The sequence below is a fragment of the Aphelocoma coerulescens genome, chromosome 1, assembly GCF_041296385.1.
Source record: "Aphelocoma coerulescens isolate FSJ_1873_10779 chromosome 1, UR_Acoe_1.0, whole genome shotgun sequence".
In the NCBI taxonomy this organism is placed as follows: domain Eukaryota; kingdom Metazoa; phylum Chordata; class Aves; order Passeriformes; family Corvidae; genus Aphelocoma; species Aphelocoma coerulescens.
This window is the reverse complement of record NC_091013.1, coordinates 87,107,185-87,130,056: the sequence shown is the minus strand read 5'-3', so window position 1 is coordinate 87,130,056 and position 22,872 is coordinate 87,107,185. Positions and strand designations below refer to the sequence as shown.

Here is a 22,872-nt window from a genome sequence, read left to right as displayed (position 1 = left end):
ATGCACTGACCAAGACGTATTGAACCAGCTCGTGCTCTGGACGATCGGTCACGTTGTGGGAATCTCTCTCTCTTCTTTCCTGCAGTGACGTGTGATCCTGCTCCTCAGTTCCCTTAGTCAAAACCAGCTGGTGCCCCGGGGGTAAGCCGGCTTCTTTTGATGAGGGGAAAAAAGGACCCTGCATTTCCAGAATCCTGCTTCCAGGCAGGATGAACCCTTCCCAGTCAGATTTACAGGTGTGCAGTGATAATCACATGGACCAAGTGAGCTTAATGGACCATTTAGAGCTTAATTATCTTTGTCATTAGAGAGCTGTCGTAAAGCCTGTTTCTGCAACTTACAGGTCTCTTTTTGTTCTATCTCCAGCAGACAGAGTAATTTGTTCCCTTTTCTTAACAGCGTTGTACACATTTAAAGACATCACGTCTCTGCTCACTCTCTGAACTTCAGTTGGTGTGATTTAGAAGTTTACAGTATTCCAGGACACAAAGCATCATATTTGGACCAAAGGACCAGGCTCCAACTCTGCTCCAGGAAGAGGCTGCAATAACTACCACAGGAGCATCTCTCCTCAGCACAGCCAGCAGCCACACACACCAACCCTGTGGACTGACACCACCCTGATCCATTTTGTATTTTGGTTCCTCTGGACGGTCTCTAATTAAATAGCATTTTTAAGGCTGATATCTAGAACAGGGTAAGCCCACAACTACAGCTCCAACCTTAATAAAAGAATCGAAAGTATTACTCACATCTTAAAAAGTGCATGAAGCCTGAGTGTTAACATGGGAAGAAGTTTTTGCAGCCAACAGCTCCTGCACTGCTAATTATTTCTACTTACACAAAGGGTGAATTCTGACTCCCAAGTATACCCGCTGCAAGAATAACAGGCTAGGACTGTGACACTGCTTCCTGACTAATAGAGCTTCTGTCTTGCTCCCAAAAAGTTAAAAATACACACAGTAACTAGCAGAGTTAGAATAAAACATCAAATGCATACTGAAACACACAACTTTATTTCCAATCCCACAAACGTACCAGCCACACAGACCATTATTGAAAGGAAGAGACTCACACTCAAATATATGCTTAGTTTTATTTATAACATTTAAGAAATATTAACATCTCAGGATATCTGGTTTACCATCTAAGTCCAGTCATAAGCAACAAAAAAGAAAATGTTAACCACGTTTCAAATGAGCATTCTTACATTCACTCCCCCCTGTAACGTAAAGAAAATGCAGCTTTATTAAATTGGAGTTTGACTAATGGAAAAAAAAGTCATTAAAAATGTCTTAACTACCAGGCATCCTGGTTTGTTAATTTTTTTTGTTGGCACTTGTGTTCACCACAATCAAGCACTCCGGTTGGTTTGTTAAATGTTCCCCTTCTACCCAGAACTGTCTTTTTGTGAGTTTTTTTGAGGATTTTTTATTATTTTGTTGTTGTAATTGTTTTTTTTTAACATCTGGATATGTAAGTTTGTTCAAATAACTTTAAAAAGACAAGGAATCTAGGCCTGTCTGAGAAGCTCCTTCCCTTGATAACCCACCTATGGAATAACTGAAGGAAGAGACTTGCTTTCATTTTTCTGAATCTTATTAAGCAAAAATTCATTTTAATTCATTTTAAACTGAAAAAGGTACAGAAACACTGTCTTTATTTGATGGTGTGCATAAACATTACACTCCATATATAGCAAAAATATCTTTTATTTATAATTTACATTTCAACAAGTGAAAATTTTACATTTTTACATATACCATTAAATTTTCACGCATCTACAGAACTTTCACACAATGACACCTGAAACTGTGCAGGCAATAAGAAATTTCAAATACAAAAATGTATTTATTAACCAAACAGCAGTTGAGGCCCTGCCTCAGTTGGACATTTTTATTCATATAAAAAGTATTTGCCTTCCAGAATTAGCACAGCAGCTCTTCTGTAAAAAAAAAAAAAAAAAATCATACCGCAGTTTATTTAAACAGACTCCTCAGGTTCTGTTTTGATTTCTGTAGATGCAGGTGTGCTCTCTTCTGCACAGGCTGGAGGCGTGTCCTCAGGTTCTTCTTTGATTTTAGGTGAGTCACAGGACTCTTCTGTTTCTTGTTTAACAATGTCCAACATTATATTTAGTGGATTTTCTGAAGGAGTCTTGCTGGGAGACGGTGTGCAATCGAATGATGATGTCTGCAAAGTCGAAGTCAAGGTAGCATTAGCACACTAAAATAACCATTTTTAGCTTCTTATTCCTTTTGCCCTTTTTCAAAACACAAATGTGTTGATGGTCAGGCACTCAAAATCCAAACTTTCTACTTTGTCAAACTTCTAAGAAAACAAATTTAATTTTTTTAATAGCATTACTTTTTCCCCATTTCCTTTGAAAAGGTATCACCAAGCAGTGATGAAATGCTTAACACATTACCATGAACTGTTCCCTGCTATCCGCCCTCGGGGCAATTGTAACTCCCAAAGCATTAAAAATGTCACACACACCAACACCCATCTACTCTATTGTTACAAATTCCTAAGATTACACATTACTCCACAATAAATCCATCAAACCATGGCTTTGCTTTATGGCACACAAGCTGTCACGGTACATCATAACCAGAACTGCATCTCAGATAATTCTGTATTATAAACTTGCCATGCCCAAGGCCTCCAAGTCTTAGGCAAGAGAAAAATGGGCAGCACATTCTGAACACATCTGCTCCCTGCAAAGTCAAGAGACCAAGCAAACAAACTGAAAGCAAAATACTTGAAAAAATATGAAGGATCCACTTACATTTTGGTAATCTTCATAACAAGATGGATGGTAAATCTGAAAAAAAAGTTGTTATACATTTAAATATGTAAAAATAAACTACAGCAGGATCACTGATAATGAACTGAACAGTGTCAATTACACATGATCACACAATTCATCTAGAAAAACTATGGTCTGAGCAGGATAAGTATGGTGTCAAATACACCTGAGACAAGATGTTGTGATGTTTATTTAGGAAACATGATCATACAGAGGGCTGGTAAGTGCTGTGAGTTAGAGAAGCCTGGCGAGTGGTGGGAATTATCTGTGCACAGCTGCATACAGAAATAATTCAACTGATACCTACACCCATACACAGAGTGATCCGTTTTTCTTTGAGCACTGCAGTGTAAGGGAGAGCTAGTGAGCCCATAACAATGAGACCAGGATTTCAGGCACTTCCAAAGGCAGAGATATTTATATATTTGGAAGCCAGGAAAACTGCAATAGAAATTCTTCAGGAGAAAAAGAGCACTTGCCACCTCTCCCGGTGTTTTTTTTTTTTCTGTAATTCTTCAGAGTTTTACTACAAATCAGTATCACACATAAATAAGATCAGATTACCTTTTCATCTACCCTGATAGCATTCTTCAGGTGCCACTCTTCCTCTTCCTCATCCCAATACTGTTCAAATTGTTCTTGGCAAATTTCACAGCTCTGAAATGTTATTGTAGTAACAGAGATAAATGTTGTTATTGCAACTTATTGAACACATGAAACTCAAGAACCTAGTAAGAGTCAAATAAGGCTCTTTTAAATTAAGTATGTTAAGCCTAGAATATGATCTTTTCTCCACACTTTAAAAATCACTTTAATAATTAGTAAACCTTAATTAAAAATTGAGTATGGTTTGCAGACAGAGAAAGGATCACCCTCTGGCCCTGAATACTCTTTGTCACTTGAGAAAGGTAAGCTTTGTCCTTTTAGGTAGTAAGTCTGCAAAGCACCTTGTAACAATGTAATGCTGTCTTACTCTCATGTAAGACAATCCATTACAGCGATTTAACTAATTTTATTTATGGCATTATCTTCATTCTTCCCCCTTAACCTGCAATTTCCAGTCAAAAAAGGCAGAACTTTTAGATGGAGTACTAACGTTTTTAGTACTTCTGTGAAAAATTATCAACTCAGAGAACAAAGCACAAAAGGTACTTTTTAAAATTTAAAAAAGGCCTTTGTGGTTTCATAGCTAGTTTCTTAGAGACTTAGCATGTAAAACTAAAGTGTAATTCTAACAACATTTGTTGTACACCAATTCATCTACCAAAATACAGTTCTACTGGTTACTTTCAGATTGTGAGATTTCTTTCTTCTAATGCCTATCTGCTACCAAAAAAGAAATTTTTGTGTTTGAAAGTACCAAAAACCCAGTAAACCCCGGAGTTGTTTGAATGACAAATAACCATCAAAGGACAGATCGCTTACTCTATTTACTCTGTGTAAACATTCAGCAAATTAAGACACTTTGCCCATTTCAGTTTTGCTAAAAACCACAGAATGCCAATGGGCGTAGAATTTTAACTACAGGTGGTTTGTACTATTCTCTGCGCCGAGAAGCAACCACTACATACACAAATACATCCCCTATGGAGGGGCTGTACAAAGGCCCAAGTACAAGATTCCAGTCTACATATAATAACAAGAATACAGTACTGATGCCATGAAGATTTTTTGCCTTTTCTTTTATACCCTTTTATACCTTTTTACAACTTCTGTATTCCTAGTGCTTTTTGCCTACATTCTTGGACTTGTTTGTCAAGCTAGGAGACTAAACATTTTAGAAGCTTCATAGTTAGGGATCAGTGTGCCCAGACTCCAAGGTCCCCTCCAGAACACATTCTGTAAACTAAGATAGAACCATCCAGGGGAAGGCTCCTTGGGGAGGGGGGCTCATTCGAGCCTCTCATTGGGGAATCTTTGATAGATCTGCTAATTAGTAAGACCTATAATGTTATACCAGATCTTTTGGGGGTGTGCACCGTGGTGTGCATGGAGGTGCATTTGACCTGGACGTAGTGCACCTAAGGTGCACTAATATTTACCAAATAAATACCAAAGTAAAATCCCTTTTCCCCTTCTAACCGTGTTTGACTCTTGATTTTAAGACCAAGAAAAGGCCTTTGAGTGACTAGATTCTTGCTATCTGGGCTGATTAAACTAGATTCTTGTTACCTGGCAAGCTGAAACTTACCTCGACCGCTCCAGCTGGTCCAGCTGGGACACTCTGAAACTCCTTCTCTTTCGCAGCTTCCTGTGTCTTCAACACAACCTCTTCATGAGCTTTTTCAAAGAACTGGCTTTTAGCACGCTCCTCTAGATCTGCTATTTCTTCAAATTCAATCCAGTCCTAAGGAAAAAGTTTTCATTCTCACTCAGACATCCCCAAGTATTGTATTTAATAAATATTACTTTGTTAAAACTGAAATACTCCTCACATGCAGCATTACACAACAGTGTACTCTCACTTCAGAAACTCTTTTTCCAAAAAGATCGCTATCCTTCAAATTCCATTTTCAGTGGAATGAAAACAGTGCAATAAGCAGCTTTAAACTGTTTATTGTTCATCATACAACTGCCTTTTGTATCCTGACACACATTTGCAGACTACTTGAAGTATCTAAGACGTCATTGTTTATCACAGCGAACTCCTGTGATGATGCAAATTTCAGCTGCAATCCTACAGCACATGCAAGAGTAAAACACAGAATCCAGCCTGTAATTTATCAACACAAATACTGCATTACTTACTGTTAAACTGTAGTACCATCTCCTGTGTGTAATTTTTCTGCTAACATCTTTTTCTGTCCGGTTCTGGCGGTAATGCCAATCTAAATGATCTGCATAGACATCTGTCTGTGAAGTAGTGAACCTCATTCCACAGGAGTAACACTGAATTCCAGTGTACAGTCGATTTATAACACTATCATAACGCCTACAAAAAGAGATTAAAAAAAAAATCTTAACATTTCTTTAAAAAGCAACAGTAAGGAGTTTCTCAGTAAGTTGCTCCATTTGCCTACAATAGCAGGGGAAAAGCATGCATCTGCTCCAAGTTAAAAGTACACTATATGACTACATTCATCCTGATTTTCATAGCACAATCAACTTAAACATTCAAAAACCAATGGGCTCTTATTAATGATTCATGAGAAATATGTTAGTGCTGCGTCTCATTCCTATTAACTTTTCTCACCTAATAATGCACAAATTGCAATGCCTTCATTTGGCCCAGCTTTACAAGCTACCACCAAATTTGTAAAATTAAATCATAGAACGGTTTGGGTTGCAATGGATTGTAAAGACCATCTAGTTCCAACCTCCCTGCCATGGCTGCTCAGGGCCCCATCCAGTCTTGCACTGAACACTTCCAGGGATGGGGCATCCACAGCTTCTCTGGGCAACCTGTGCTGGTGCCCCATCACCCTCTCAGTAAATTTCTTCCTACTATCTACAATAAATCTGTTCTTCAGCGTAAGGTCATTTGCCTTTATCCTTGCCCTATCACTACATGGCCTTGTGAAAAGTCCCTCTCCAGCCTCTGTTGTAGGACCTTTGGGTACTGGAAGACTACACCAAAGCCTCCCTGGAGCCCTCCCCTCTCCAGGCTGAACCACCCCAACTCTCTCAGGCTATCTCCACAGCAGAGGTGCTCCAGACCTCTCATCATCTTTATGGCCCCCTCTGGACTCACTCCCAAAAGGTTCATGTCCTTCTTCTGTTGGGGCCCCAGAGCAGCACTACAGGTGGGAGTCTCACCAGAGCAGAGGGGGAGAATCACCTTCCTTGACCTCCTTGTCACTTGGCTTTTGATGCAGCCCAGGCCTGGGCTTCATTCCCTGTCAAAACCCAAGTGCTTAAGTAACAACATGCACCTCTGCATAAAGCTAAGTTTTCCCATGTTAATTTTCTTTTTCCTTTCTCAAGTTCAACAAGGCTGACATCAAACAATGCACTCACTGGTTTAACCTCCTCTGAATCACAAAGTGGTTTCAAAAGCTTTTAACTGTCTTGGATGAACTATCTAGCTACTGCCTTGTTGTTATTCCTACTGTAAACCCATTCCACTATACATACTGTCTAAGTTCTTCAACTATGAAGTTAGTGAGGTCTGGAACATTCTGATCTTCATTCTGATCATCATCTTCTTCTTCAGCAGTCGGCTGGGCTGATGTTTCATTTGCTTCTAGAAACCATAAAGATATTATTTTACCAAAATTTCAGTACATCATCAGAAAGAAATTATGTGCTCCTGAAAGTTATTTTTTTCAAATATTAGTAATACAATCTGACTACGGTAAAACACAAGTGCACAACAGCTAAGTCAGTCATCCTCTAACACCATTAAAAAGAAGCATAAAAGAAACTAAGCCAGAATTTCAATTGAGGAAAACAGTATTTCACCTCAGTGTTTGGCATCAAAATTCAGTCTTCACAGATACAGAAATATTTCAGAAGATGAAAAGACCCTGATTATAATCAAGAACAAGTTATGAAAGCACAGCACCAAAGACAAAGACTTGTCTGGATAGCTGAACTGTGAATTAAACAAGATACTAAGAATTTACTCAATCACATGCATTAAATTCCTTCCCAAAAATGAAGTTCTGTTTAAAAAAAAACCATACAGAAGCTCACAAAAATTTGTATACTCAGATTTACACTTGAGCTGTGGATAAATTGGATAGTTAGAACATAATGAATCTACATACGTGCTGAAGTGGAATCAGTTTTAGACAATTTGAGGATCCCTGTTTTCAGCAGTTTAGCAAACAATTCATTCACATCAACCTGTCCAAGGTGGTTATCAGGATATGAATGGGGAAGGGCTCCTGGGGAAGAACACAGACATTCAAGGCGACGAAAGGTTAGCATTAGAAATCTACTTCACTTTTATCAGTGTATTTCACAACATAGTTTTCCTGTTGCCTCCCATTTCTTTCATTTTTTGTTTCTAATTATTTACCAACTCTCTGCTTTATCTATTGTTTGGCTAATTTTCTCCCTTGCAACAGGGAATCTCCGTAACAAGACTTTCCCTTCCTTCATAATGTATTCTGATGTGCTATCTAAGCTGGCTGCCCACACACAGCTCTCTGCTGGATGGTGGTTATTGAAAAGCAGCATTGTCCTGGATTCACACTTACATATTTCACCACAATCAATCTACTTCATCACCTAGTTTAACCTTTTATGTTTTTGAAGTTTTTCATTACTAACCACTCATACACTGGAAATGTTTGCACACCCCAGCAAAGCAAGCTAGACCTACAGACTGGCGCCTTCCAGAAAAACAGATCAAAATTATCTTTTGGCTTTTCAGCACAACTTTATACCAAAACTCGTGGTTAATGAAAACTAACAAAAGCCTTCAATGTTTGAGAGAAGCTCCTAAAGAGATGAAGGTGCTACAGAAACCACATCTACAATCACCTCACTGAGGAAGCTTCCTGTAATCCACACAGACCTAGTAAATCAGGACATTAAAAAAAGATCATTTTTGTGGCCACCACCGAATGAACAATCCAAAAGAAATAAAAGGAATTCTGTTGTTACAAACCTGCAGGGTTCTGGACAAAACTTCCAGGATTTGGCAAATACTGCTGACCTTGGCCATAAGGTCCTGGTTGAGCAGACATGAGAGAAACCTGTGAAAGTAAACATGTAAGTATCCTTTGTATAACAACATGATTATAAACTTACTTTTCACATTTTATTATTAACTTCTAGATGTTTATCAGTAATTTCACATAATTAAACTCCTTCCAGGAGTGAACCATGTCAGTTTGGTATTGAGAAGGACCACAAATTACTACATGATCTTTCCCCATTTTCATTTTCCACCAGGAAAATTCAGAACATATCCTTATTTTGCCTAACATTAAAAAACAAACAAACCAACCCCACCACAACACCTTCAACACCTTTCCTTCTACTTAGCAATCACATTTTCCAAACACAGTACTTCCTTTTAAATCAAAAGAGAGCTCCTCAAGAAATTCAAGGAATCCATAAATGTCTACTAACAAATACCACAGTTAACTCTTATCTAAGAACTGAACCAGCATTCACTACAGACACACATCCTGAAAGCAAGACTTTTCAGCACATCAGCTACAGTAAGCTGTAGGTAGAAAAACAGTCATTTTAACACACTTGTAATAAAAATGTTTGGTTTTTTTTTTTTTAACTGGCTGCTTTCTGGATTTAGACACTGTTTAAAGCTTTATCCCATTAGAGGTCTGCAAGACACATTACCTTGCTTTTGTACAATCTATTAACTCTTCACATTCTATTTTTATCCCCCAAATGAAAAATACAAAGTTTCACCAATGTAAAGTATCATTTTTTCCCCCTTTCAACAGAGCATTTCCAAGAGGTAACAGCAAAGACAACTGAACTGACAAAACAAGATGGTGCTGAGAGAATTTTAAAAGACAACACCTTTGAGCAAGAAAGTTCAACAATAGCCCCATCTTTCTCAATTCTCCCAGGTTATGGGTATCTCTTTAAAATTGGCTTGTCACCACTACTAACAGCTGCAAAAAGATAACAATTATTTTGGTCAAGTCTCACTTCACACCTCTTAGAAAAATTGATCATGTAAACTTCACTTATTTACATTATCTTTCACGCTTTATATAGAATTCACTTTTGTTGAAATTTAATGAAAATACCAAAGGCTTCCAATTACCTGGTTTTGTGCTCATGTTAAAAATCATGATTTCACAGATGTATTCTGAAATATGAAGTGATTGCTAAGATCCACTATTTTGTCTAATTCTTAACAAAAAATAGCACTGCATGTTCTTAAATTATCTACTGACTTTTTTAGCTTGAAACCAACTCTCAGCCTGCCAACTCTTCAGAAAAACATTCCATTTTTACAGGAAGAAAAACTGCTAACTCTCTGCACAAAAACACTACTGCAAGCAAACTATTTGATGCAATCATCTCTTACCTGATTACTTCCCATTGGCATATTACTGAAATTTCCATACTGAGGACCCTGAAGACCTTTTTCTTCAAAGTAATGTCCAGCTGCTCTCAGTGGGAAGTTCTGTGCTCCTGGGCCAGCTGGCCCATTGAAATTTGGTCCAGGCGAACCATCAAATATATCAGGTCTCTGGAACTGCATTCCATGAGCTGGTCCATTGTAGCCCTGGCCAGGATGTTCAACAAACGGACCACCTTGTCCATATGGTGACATTTCTAGTCTTGAGGCAGGATGGTTAGCTACATTTTCAAAACGTGCACCCTGAAGGCCAAGGGGCAAGTCAAACCTAGAAGCTGGCTGGTGAGGTCCATCAAATCTTTGAGGTATGGCTGTTTCAAATCTTGCTTGTGCCTGTTGGCCAGGTGCCAACCTTGGACCAGGCTGTCCATGAATTCCATCAAATCTTTGCAGGAGAGACAGCTGTCCAGGCTGACCATCAAATCCAGCTCCATGACAGCCATCAAATCTCGGACCAGCCCGACCAAGAGGACCATCAAATCTAAGTCCACCAGCTCCCTGGTGTACTGGTCCATCAATCAACCTAGGACCTAGACCTGGCTGACCACGTGCTCCTTCCAATCTTAGCCCACCACCTGATGGTCCGTGTGGCCCCTCAAACCTGAGCCCACCACTTGACGGTCCATGTGGCCCCATGGGCTGACCATGTGGCCCCTCAAATCTGAGGCCACCTCCAGGTTGTCCATGGGGCCCCAATGGCTGTAAATGTGGCCCCTCAAACCTGAGGCCACCCCCTGGTTGACCATGAGGCCCCAAGGGCTGACCATGGGGTCCCTCAAACCTGAGACCACCCCCTGGTTGACCCCGAGGCCCCATAGGTTGACCATGAGGTCCCTCAAACCTGAGACCACCTGAAGGCTGACCATGAGGACCCTCAAACCTGAGACCAACTCCAGGTCCTTCAAATCTAGGACCACCTACAGGCTGCCCTGCAGGCCCCTCAAACCGCAAAGGCCCAAGAGGTCCTTCAAACCGTAGTGGACCTCCTCCACCAACCTGGCCTGGTGGTCCTTCAAACCTCAGGGCCCCTGCCAGCTGCCCTGGTGGCCCATCAAATCTTAGGGCTCCAGCTCCCCCTGCTCCTGCCATTGGTCCATCAAACTGAGATGCACCTGCCCCCACCAAAGGCCCCTCAAATCTCATAGCAGCCTGTCCAGCTGGCCCATCAATTCTGGAACTTGAACCAGCAGCAGGACCATCAACAAAAGGACTTCCTTGTCCATCTACTCCAACCCTTGCAGCAGTCGGTCTAGGTGAGCCATCAAACAGAGGTCTGTCTTCCATCAGTGCGCTTATCCTCTGCTTTGCTTCAATACCTCCAAATCTTGATCCTGGACTTTCTGGAAATGGTGCTTTCTCTGGATCTTCAAACCTAGCTCTTTTGAAACGTTCACTGAATGGTGACCTTGGTTCCTCTCGAACACCTAAAAAAACCAGAACAAATCACGTAACCACTCACTAATACACTGTCAATTACTTAAGAGATAAAAAGTTAAAATCACATACCAGCTTGCCCAAGAAGCTGTCTTTCCTCACGATTATCAAACCTACAGAGTGCATCTCCATCTATTTTCTGGAACTCTGCTGTACTTTTCCCCTGTTGTCTGAGAGCATCTCTAAATTCATCCGATTCTCCCCAGCTGTCGTAAGGATCAGAACCTCTTGCTCCTTTAGTAGCACGCTGGTCTTCAAGTCTTCGTCGACTCTCAAGTGGTGACAGGTTTTCGGCAAAAGGTCTTGTAGTGCCACTTACAGGAGAATGTCTCCTTGATCTTTCTGCAAATGCTTCTTTTCTGTCAAACTGCACCCCACGCTTGGCTTTTGCCTGCTCACATTCTATTCCAGAAAGCAATGCATCAGGTATATGATAATCCAAAATATCCTCAGGATCCAACAGATCAAGCCTTGACAATGAATGCTGAACTTGTGTCCTTTTTAGTTTAGCTTTATGTTCATAATATGTTAATTCTGCATCCGACAGAAGAGGTTTCTTTTTTAAACCACATTTTTCCTCTGTAGGGCTATCCCAGACATTACATCTGTGCTTTCCTTCCTGATACTGGAACAGCTGTCGGATCTGATGAGCTACCATGAGGAACTCATCTTGTGTTATTTCACCAGATGTTAAGCGGTCATTAGCCTGTAACATAAAGTTAAAAGTTAGACTTCCAAAAAGAGAAGAAAAAACCCCATACCTGCGACATTTCTACGAAGGCAAATTTATTAGTATTACCTTCTTAAGTAATTCTCTTTTACTTGCAGATGTCAATTCTTTGGGAATCTGTAAATTGGCATCCACACTTAACCGGTGCTGCTGCTTTGGTGCTCGGGGTGATAAAATTCCTTTACTAGCAGGCCAGTTTTCCCGGTGTCTTTGGTGAGGGGATTTAACAAGTGCTTGGTGTTCATCATTCTGCTGTGAGCTGAAAACAAGAATATATGTGAAATATAGATTATTTCATTACTCAGGACATAATGGTTCCTACTAGAACTGATCATGGCAAAACATCACTATCACCTTAGAATCTAAGTATGCATCATCTCTGTATTTCACTGGTAGAAACAAGTTAAACCTATCAATTTTAATAATCTGAACACTGCCTCCCTAAGTCAACTACACTGAAGCCAAGAGGAGAATTTCCACTGACTTCACACAGAAGTTGTTTAAAAAGATAGTAACTTACTTTTTACTTTCTTCCCAACCAGATTTCCACCTCTTGCCTGATTTGGACCCTTGCCAGTTTTCTGCGTTCTCCTTTGGATCTGGAGAAGCTTTTGCAGAATGCTGGGTGGCTGTCTCTTGGGGTCTTTCTTCTTGGGCTTTTTTCAATCTCCTTGGATCACGCACCTCTTGTTTAACATTTCTCTTATTAGAATTTCTTTCATCTCTAGCTGCTTGTGTGCCTTCTTCAACATGAGACTGCTTAGGGCCTATCTGACGTATCTTTCCAATTTTAGGAGTTGATGAAGTAGGAGATAAACTCCGAAGTCTTCTTTTAGGTGATCTCCTCTCTCGTCTTTTTGGAGAATGTGTAGATGGTGATCTTGCCTTAGGAGAGCGTGATCGTGACCGTTTTCTACTACTTGATCTTCCTTGTTTTCCACCCTGTTTTTCTGACTCCTCTGCAGTCGTGTCTTGTTTCTGAACAGCACCGTTAATCACTTTATTTCTGCTCCCCACTGGTCTATGTTCACAGGTCTTATGCTCCTCCTTTTCCTTCTTCTCTGTACTTCTCCTCTTTTCTTTGACCTCTTCTTCCTTCCCCTCTGACTTATCTTGAAGATGTCTTTTCAGTCTTGGATCCCGCTTACTGATGTCAGAAACCTTAGTGCTTTCACATTCCTGGCTTTTACTATCTTTAGTATCAGGCAGCTTATTTTTCAAAGGGGATGGCGATTTAGATTTTGCTTTGGACTGTTCAAGTTCTTTCTTCTGGGTTTTTTCACTTGCTTTTGATTTTTCTGACCTTGTTGAGTTCTGTTTTTCAGCCTGTGCTGTTTTGTTTGCCTTGGTCTCAGACTGACTGGTTACACTTGGTGAAAATTCTTTCCTATGAGACTGATCTTTAGTATGAGAAGAATGTTGGCCCATCCTATTAAGCCGAGGATCCCTGTTTACTATTTTGATATCATGAAGTGGAGGACTTGGGGATGGTTTGTTTTTTTCAGATTGCACAGCAGTCTGATGAGGTGGCTTTACTGTCATATGAGGTGTGGGAGAAATGTGTTGCTTGGAAGGTGCTGGAACTGAAGCTATACTAGATGATCCGTGCTGAACACTAAGAGATACAGCCTGAAATTGGAAAAAATACAGCATTAATCTGTATGCCACAACTCCTGCCCAGAGGTGCTAATATTCTGTCTCAAAAACAAGATTTTAATAGCCATGTCTTGAAAGTTACGAGCTTCAGCCATTTAAGTGAAATTGACCCACTCATTGCAAATTACAAGCACTAAAATAATGCAGTACCATTACAAAAGATCAAATTCAAATACTATGCAAGATCAGTATATAAAGTCAATATTGCAAAATATGTAACTTTGGCACACGTTCCAGTTACAGGGCTAGCTTTCCTATATATTCCAAATGCTCTAGGCAACTCAGCTGCCAAGTATCCTATTTTCACACTTCAGTTCAAAGATGCCTTATTTTGTATTGTCAACTGCCAACACAGCAAGACTTCCAACTACTGCCGTAAAGCCCAACAGCAGCATCCAAACAAGAAACCGACTTTGTTTACAATCAATCAGGCTCCCTTGTTCCTTAGGAACAAAGGTATTTCAAACAGCCCAGCTTGATGTCAGCTGCAAGAGGTGAAAGATGAAGATCACAGTCAGGGATCATTCTGAAGGGAAATTAAAACCAAACCACAAGATGTTTGTTTGGTTTTTTTACCTTTAAGTGTAATATTTAGGGTTTTATGGTAACAAAAACCATTCAGGAACCCCAGATCACCCTGCATTGCTCTAGTAGTCCTAAAATAGCTACACTTGCCTAACATGAGGAAAAACCAATGTACTGTACTTACCAGTACAGCCAAGTACTCTCCAAAAGAGACACCCAACTATGAAAGTTTTATCAACTATCCTACTCACCAACTGTGCTTTAGTCTGTTCCAGCTCCAGCTCTAGTTTTTTTTGCTGAAGTTCTAACAACTGCTTTTGCTTTGCAAGCAATTGCTGCCTTATCAGTTGCTCCTGTGTCAAATTCTTTTGTATTTCAGGAACAGCTGGAGGAGTAGAGGCACCAGAAGTAACAGCAGAGGTAGGTGCATTAGATTCCTCTGGCTAAAAACAAAATAAAGAAAAGTTACACTTAAAAACCTAATGAAATCAATTAAATCCATCTCCTTCCAATGTTATCATGATCCAGTATTGGGACTTAGTTTGTACAGGAGTTATAAACTGCAATTTTTTTGCCCCACTACGTGTTGCCTGCTTTGACAGGTGTAGGTCATTTAATATAAATTCCTCAATGTTCCAAAACCTAGAATGCAATTTTTAAATAAAAAAACCAAACTCTCAAAATATTCTGAATTTATAAATTTCTCTTACCTGTTTACAAAGGTCAGATACTTCATTCTTAATATTCTAAATTGTCAAAAAGCAGCATACAAACAATGAAAACTACACGTATTACCATCTGTTCTTACAGAAGGCAGAAAAACTTACCGATTTATTTAAAAACTTAGGATTCACATGGATGCTAGAAGTATTCACATTTGGGGGCAGAGGTTTAATTGGCCAGGCAGGATCTAATGAGTTGACTCTGACATCAAGTGCATATAGTTTCTTCAAAGGAAAAATATCATCCCATGTGGAGCGTAATTTAAATAAACTTTTCCTAGTATTTTCATCCACCTAAAACAATAAAACAATTCTATGGCTTGTTAAGTTAATATAGAACAATTTCTTAAACTTTTCTGTAGAACTTAAGATTTCATTTATTTCCTATTTCTATCTTGCCATTTTAACATACTGAACTTGCTACGCAAAATTTATAAGCAGTGCAGACCACACATCTCTCGCAACAGGATCAGTAACAGAAATTCAAATGTGGAATTGTTGTTTCAAGGCCATTTGAAGATTTTATTGTGTATTACCATGCTCTGAGAATTTTCTTTCAACTTTTCCATTAGCAAAATTCTCATTTTACTGGCCCAACTTCTGTGGAAAAAAATACAGTAACAAAAGTATTGAAAGGCAACAGCCTCTGAGACAATACTTTATTCAAGTGTTTGTGCTGGAGTGTAACAATGACAAACAAATCAAGAAAAAACAAACTCTGAACAGAAAAAAACGTGTTTTGCTCAGCTATTTAGTCACTGAAGGATTTTTTCCCAACAGATGCAATAAAAGGAGTATTAGCTAAAATGAAGTCAATTATTATTTCAGTTCAGCTGCAGAATTAGACCCATCTATGTATGAGTCACAGATCAAGCGTACTTGCAGGACCAGAGGCCCATTTTACCGCTTTACAAACAATTGGTTTGGATTATCTCATGGAAGCTAAATTAGAAATTTACAATAAAGTAAAATTTAGTTCATCTCATGAGTGGCTCAATTAAACAATAAAAAAACCCATTAGAGTACAAAATACATGCAGCTGTCCTAATGACAAAATCCCAATTCAATCATTAAATATTGCCCACATAGATGATTTCTGCTGCCATTTTAAAATGTTGCAGCTAGACACAGAATATTCTGGAAGGTTTGGAGGTTCTGTTTTTTTGAGAGCAGGAGCTTCAATACAAGTAATTCATACTTAGTAATTAGGGGCTGCCTCTATACAATTTTCTGTGAGAGGGTTCACTGAAGTTCACAGCAAAAATGTGCAGAAATGACTGAGCAAACAGTTCTGACTTCAAGTGTCTAAAGATACCTTAGTGACCATTTACTGATAAAACCAAATTTGTAACAATGCCTGTGCTGGAATTCTACTCACATCTTTTAACATGACCAACTAAGCTATGAGAAGTGACTGCCACTTTACACATTTAATTAGTACATTAATAGTTCTAGTTAGCTTTGTAGCAAGTTAACATATAAAACTCTGAAGATCAGTTATTATCCAGAGCTTCATTCAGCTGCAACCTTAAATGCAATTCAGTAGAAGAACACTCACAATTTAACACCAAAAAACCACGTAAATCTATCTCTATCTACTCTATACACAAGAGTTAAGTCTTCTACAGTCATGAGAACAATCTATTCCTTACTTCATCATGCACTTTACATCTGAAAACCATATACAAAGTGTACTGGGATTTCAGATCCTCACTGATATGTAATGATAAATATGCAAAAGCTTTATTCATCTCCTTCTTATGAAATGCCACTTTCTCATACAGAAAACAACAGAAGTTAACCCTTCTTTTCTGATCCAACTTAAATCCATTTAAGTCCACCCTTTCAAAACCTGGACTTTGATATGTTTTCCTCACTGAGGAATATGCCCAATTACTTCACTGGGCTTCAAGATTAAAAGCCAGAATTAAAAGATACAGCAGCAGCTTTCAATGCTGAACAAAATTAAAACACCTATTTATAATATAGTCACTCATTTTAGAGTCCTTTCCCCACACAGTCACAGCATTTTTTTCAGCTGACAGACCACCAAGAGAGAACCAGGTGCCAGTGCTACTCACTCTTGGAGTTTAAGCACTCATTCTGCACAATGTGAATTATATAAATCAGACAAATCTGACTACAGGAGAGACAGGCTTTGAGAAATCCACAAGAAACCAACTCTCAGTCTATTCTTGGCATAAGGACTATTGACTATCTTAAAAACAAACCAAGCATTCGTAATTAATTGGTCTATACATTACAAGAAGTCCATCCAGCTAAGCCATCAATAATCAAAATACTGTTAGTAAAATCTTGCCTGGACAGGAAAGCTACTGACATTTATACACCAAATTAAGTAACACTTTGCATCTTTCAGCTCACTCACATGCTTGATAGCAGAAGGAATAATCCTCCATAGTATGGATACTGAGATTTATAAAAACCAATCAATTTGTATAGTTCACCACCCAAGAAAACCCAAACCTGAAAGCACGTACTTATTTTACCAGGAACAAATTTTGCTTAGAATACAGTACTTTTCCGAAAGTGTATATACCTTTTCAAATACACAAATAAATGTTGCAACTAGGTTTTTAGTAAATGCAGTGAGATACTCTCTTCCCACATTCTTGACAATGGAATCCATTAGGTACATAACGGGTAGCTTCTCTGATGCAGGAGCCTGGAGTAATAAGAAGAAACTGAGAAGTTTAGTACAACAAAAACATACTTTAACCTTTTCAAATAAAGGGATTACCAATCCCAGAAATACAGACCTCTCTTTTTGGTTGCCACTATAAATACCGAGGGATTTGGCTTGGGATTTTTGTTTATACAAAAACTTAATCTGAAAAATGGACACTCAGTTCAAAGTATAATGCAGTGGGTCTATCACAAAAAAAAAAAAAAAAAAAAAAAGGAACACCTTAGGTTAATTTGTTTGTGTATCAAAGCTTTGGAAAAAGGGGGGGAAAAAAAGAGGAAAAAAGAAGCCCACGAGACAGTATTGCCACTAGTGTACCGAGTGTAACAATTCCCTTGAGAAAGTAATTTAGCAGGAAACCATTGTCAGCACTTCAAGGAACTTCTAAAAATCGTTTATAATTCAAACTTCCTGGATGCATTTTTCCGGATTTCACAGAACACAAATTAGACTTCTGGCAAATAGCCCAAGTCAGTGAACTTCTGTAGCTGTAAATTATATGTTGATTATCACAGTCTTTTGTAAATTACACAGAGATTAGGTTGCAATTATTTCACTGTAATCCAAATGGATAGAGCAAGGAGTCCCACTCTCTTGGCACTTGTAGATGGCGATGGTTCTGATTTCCAGAGTGCATGCAAAAACGCAGTCAGAACAGAGTTCAAAATCCAATCAAAACTCAATCATCTGGTAGACTGGGTAAACGCACAGACAAGCTCAGGAACTGCAACCACCATTTTCATAGAAGGTTGTCTTCAAACTCTGGATACAGCTTTGCTACAGGAGGCTTGTTTTTTGTTGTTTGGTTTTGGTTAGGGTTTTTTTAAATCCTTTTTCAAAACTCATAGCAAGTTTGTGCTATAAAAGTGTGGTGACCCTGGACTGCTACAACAACTTCCAATTTAGAAAAAGCAGTACTGGAGCAATAAAAGTGATTTTAATGCCTGCCAGTGGCTTTCACAAAGCAGAAGGCACAGCAAAGTTCCAAAAAACATCAGCAAGTACAGACTTGCAGAAGAGGACATGAAAGACAACACAAGCACCGTGTGTTGACCATGATCCCCTTGGAAGAGCATCCACTTGTAATACTTTAAGCTCCATTCACCATCTGGTAAACTCGGGATAAAAGCAGAATAACTTCACTCACTGCTCATTTTAAAGAGAATAGGCTACTAGGTTAATTAATGACACCTTACTTTGCAGGCCCATTATCCAGACAAGTGTGTGAAGTGCTATTGCTTCACCATTTTAAATTAAAGTCCTTCCCCTTTATGGTGGTTCACAGAAGGGCACCCACTCAACAGTATTTTTACATGGGCAATCAGAGTGTTTCCTCACCCTTAAATGTGTATTAATTTACCATGACCTGAAACTTATTATTGAAGAGGGCAGAACTCCTTGTTAGTTGGGGGCAGAAAGGTCGAGGGGGGGTGTCACTACCTTCGGAGATACGGGAAAAAGGTAGAAACAGGCAGGTGATGCATTTCGTACATAAAAAGACAAAAAAAACAGCTAAGTTAGCTAAAACTAATTGCAGCACAGTAGAAGCCAATCTTACACTGTGACAGAATACTGAACCGTAAACAACCTAATGTGCAAGTGTTAGAAAAAAAGCATCGTTTAAGTCTCAAGACATAAAAGACTGTGGATCTGCAGCTATTTAAAATGTCTGTGGAATACTGGCTTCTTCTTTGAAGCAGCCTGCACAATGGCACATTAAAAACACTCCAGTTCTGAGTGCCTTCCTTTATAGAAAAATGACAGCGCACCATTTCTGACTTTTAGTCAGCTGTTAGGGACACAAAGAGCTGTCCCAGAAGTACCTATGCCCGAGAGCTATTCCCCGAGTTATATTCTTCCATTTCACCAATGTAGGAAAGTAGCTCACTATACTCAGCTAAGCCGGAAGTCTGAGATGCAGGGGAACCATTAGTAGCAGAAGCACTGTAAAAAAGTTTAACTTCATTTTCATCATGCATCAGACTGTTACAGCAATCATACATGGAAACACCATAACCTAGGTAAGGAAGCCTACTTCCAACTATGGAGCACAATTAGCAGCTGAGCAGCGTACCCTGCTTCAAATATAAGCTATTCAGGTGTTGCATTTTAAGAAACGTGACTTAAATATGGTTGGAATATTTAAGTCTTCCTTCTGAAAGTGTTTATTATGTCAAGGTATCTAGCACGTATTTCAATAACCACAAAAGGGAATCCCAGACCGGAATGCATTTTGTTTTCAGGAGGTCTCTGCAATACCCCCAAGCAAGAAAGATGCCCGCACGACACTAATCAAAAGGAGGGAGGCGCCGCATAATCACCAGAACGCAGAACACTAACTCTGAGCTCATCAGCATAATATTAAAGACTTCTTTACAAAACTCCCACTGTTCCTTCAAATAACGTAGGAAAGCTATTGTTGGAAATGTGTGGCTCTTTTTTATTAGTTTCCTAGAAGATTCAAGTTTAAAATAATATCTGGCAATTGAACCCCAAGTCACAAACTTGTGAAAAAAATTGTTTAAAAAAAAAAAAAAGCAACTTTGTATACAAAATGGGTCTTGGAAACAAATTCTGCACTATACAATGGTAAATAAAAAGACAAATACATATTTCACACTTTTTATTTACAAATTTTATAATACCAGTCACACATTTCAGAACCATTTATTAAATTGTAAAGCAGACCACTCAAGTTTTACACTAAACAAACTGTCTCCAGGCAACACTTTTTAAAAGTGGCTTAGTAAAGGAGATCACTTTCCCAGAAACAACTAAAAACTTGCCTTGAATAAACTACAGTCATAAACAGTAACTAGGCAAAACTAACCATTGATACAGGTTTTAAGACATCTTTTGAAAAAAAAACCCCACACTTCAGGGCAGGTTCTAAATCACCCAGAAATGAAAAAAAAAAATTGACAGCATTGTTATTCATCACAAATCCTTTTTTACACATCCACTGCCCTTTAGGAAATATAATGGTGAGAGCTATTAGATTATGAGGTCACCTCCCCAAGGAATGGCAAAACTCAGCCACTGGCAGCATTTAAAACTAGACTGGAAGAGGTCTGTGGCACACTAAAAGACATCCCTGCATTGATAGAAAGATAGATTAAGCACCTTAAAAGATCGTTCCCACCCCCATCATTAGATAATACAATTCTCACCATTATAAACCACGATTAAAGCCAAAGGAAAAAAGCCTTTTAACACCTGAGATCAGAGGGAGCAAGGGAAACAACGGGGGAGGGGTGGCTGGCACGAATACGGGGCGGGATGGGGGACTGAAAGAAGAACCCTTTTCTTCTAAAATGCTCGCTAAAAAGGTGCTGCAAACCCCCATGCATGTGCAGTGGCTGACTGATGTCAGCAACTGCCTGGGCTGGGCTCAGAGGGAGCCTCCTCTTTCCCTTTTTATATCATGTGCCTTTCAGACGCCATGTTAGATCCTACAGGCTGCTGCAGTTTCTACAGTCAGGGAGAATTTCTTCTTCCACATCCTCAACCAATAAACTTCTCTAGCCAAAATAAATTAAATACGCACACAACACTAGTGCTACTCGGGGCACAGATCACCTGAAATCCAAACAGATTATCCCAAACCCACAGAATTTTCTCTAATGAGGCAGAGCAAAACAACCCCCATCACCACCACACACACTTCTCTAACCGAAGGAGATGATCACCTTTCACCCACAAACTTTTTTACGATATAAGGGAGCCCCCACCCCTCAATTAATCTCTCACAGGGACCGCACTGGAGAAATAGCTTTAACTAATACTTAAAAGTCACTATAATTAGCCTTTCAGAGGCGGACAACTTGCGTTCTAGAAACTTAACCTTATTTTCCTTTTAGACTATCCCCCCAAGAAAACCCCAACTCTCCACGAGATCTCCCCGCTCAGGTCCTCTCTAATGACTGCACTACCCACCTACTGTCGAAATCGCCTAAATCCAAGGGTTTACACACCAGATTCGGACACCGAATCCTGGCTCCGTGTCGGGGGAAAACCCCGTTCCAAGGGCGAGGAAGTGCAGCTGCCCAGTCACTGCCGGGCCGCCATGTTGTGCCTGCTATTTACGCGGGGCTCACAGCGCGAGCCACGCTGCCCTCCTCCCTCAGCTCTTCCTGGGGCGAGTCCCAAACCCTTCCCTACTCCCAACAGGGTGGTCTGGGGGTTGCTCCCCTCCCTCGAGTCCCCTGCTCCCTATGTGGTGGGAGGGTAGAAGTAGCAGCAGCAGCAGCCTTAAGCTTCGCGATGCAAGTAGGAGCCCCCGCCCGCCGCCTCGCCCCGTTGCTCCCTGATCCCAGCTGAGACACGTTTCCCTCCTCCGCCTGTTTCCCCCACGGCGACCCCCAGCCTCCTAGACCCCCGTCCTCCCCCAACTCCGTCCAAATCCTGCTCTTTCTTTTCACCCCTCACTACCAACATCCCCCCCCGGCACTACCTCCTAACCCCCTCGCCGCCCCACCCCAGCCATGCCCACCCCACCCGCGCCTCTCTCTCTCTCTCTCGTCCATTTCCCGGGCCTCAGGCCCTCTCGTCCCCCGGCTCCGCTGTGTCCCCCTGACCCGCCTCCGCCGCTCGGCTCCCCCCGCGCCTCTCCTGCGGGCCCCCAGGCCGCCCTACCCCGCTGCCCCGGCCGGTCCCCCCAGCAGTATAGGTAGGAGTAGTAGTCGGTGGAATATAAAAACCTTGGCGATTTGCGCCTCGATCAGGGAGACGATGTCCTTGGCGAAGGGCACGTTCTCCTCGGCCAGGATGGTCAGCATGTTGATGTGCGGCTTGCTGTTGAACGTCAGGTCCTCCAGCGACGACTGGTAGTCGCGGCACGCGTCCTCCCGGGCCTCGCTGCTGCCAGCGCTGCTCTCCGGGGCCGACATGCTGCTCCGACCAGGACCCGACCCACCGACCGACAGCCCCCTCCCCGCGATCCCCCGCCGCCGCCGCCGAGCAATGCCGATGCCGCCCCCCCGCCGCTGCCGCTGGGCTCGTCTACCGCATCCTCCACGCTGCGGCTCCCGCTGGCTGCGCTGCCGGTGCCGCCGCTCCTCGGGCCGCCGCCGGCTCAGTCTCCGCGCTCACAAAATGGCGGCGGCGGGCACGGCTCGCGGACCGCTTCCCGCAGCCGTTGCGTCATGTGAAATTGTGCTCGGGAGAGGGGCCGGCGCTTTGGAGAGCCCCTTTTGTCCGCCGGGCGCGCCCTGATTGGCTGGCTCCCCGCCTGCGCGGCTCGCCATTGGCTCGCCCGTCACCACAGCGGCCTGC

General features: G+C 40.9%; 1 protein-coding gene and 1 long non-coding RNA gene across 3 annotated transcripts; one reads left to right on the top strand and one right to left on the bottom strand.

Annotated features, from left to right (window-relative positions):
- Positions 1 to 76: 76 nt before the first annotated feature.
- LOC138110702 (uncharacterized) lies at positions 77 to 2,044 on the top strand. Its single transcript, XR_011151016.1, has 2 exons — positions 77 to 141; positions 400 to 2,044. It is a non-coding gene; the product is annotated as an uncharacterized lncRNA (long non-coding RNA).
- PCF11 (PCF11 cleavage and polyadenylation factor subunit) lies at positions 1,078 to 22,774 on the bottom strand. 2 transcript variants are annotated; one of them, XM_069015876.1, is made up of 16 exons: positions 22,299 to 22,774; positions 17,452 to 17,577; positions 14,997 to 15,185; positions 14,421 to 14,612; positions 12,509 to 13,617; positions 12,058 to 12,247; positions 11,331 to 11,964; positions 9,771 to 11,248; positions 8,370 to 8,457; positions 7,522 to 7,641; positions 6,887 to 6,995; positions 5,561 to 5,744; positions 5,004 to 5,159; positions 3,377 to 3,469; positions 2,792 to 2,827; positions 1,078 to 2,193 (listed from the first exon to the last, which is right to left on the bottom strand). In XM_069015876.1, exons 1-16 carry the CDS (start codon positions 22,485 to 22,487, stop codon positions 1,984 to 1,986), a joined length of 5,103 nt encoding a protein of 1,700 aa, XP_068871977.1. In that variant the 5' UTR covers positions 22,488 to 22,774; the 3' UTR covers positions 1,078 to 1,983. The 2 variants fall into 2 exon arrangements, with proteins under 2 accessions (XP_068871977.1, XP_068871981.1); XM_069015880.1 differs by lacking the exon at positions 17,452 to 17,577.
- Between the last annotated feature and the right edge of the window lie 98 nt (positions 22,775 to 22,872).

What these genes read in the sequence shown, in the direction of transcription:
- PCF11 (XM_069015876.1), bottom strand. Translation starts at nt 22,487, where the DNA reads ATGTCGGCCCCGGAGAGCAGCGCTGGCAGCAGCGAGGCCCGGGAGGAC. An exon ending in CTAAGTTTTTAAATAAATCG is followed by an intron (nt 14,613 to 14,996) that starts GTAAGTTTTTCT and finishes TTTTGTTTTTAG; the next exon opens with CCAGAGGAATCTAATGCACC. An exon ending in CTATCAGGGTAGATGAAAAG is followed by an intron (nt 2,828 to 3,376) that starts GTAATCTGATCT and finishes CTTTTTTTTCAG; the next exon opens with ATTTACCATCCATCTTGTTA.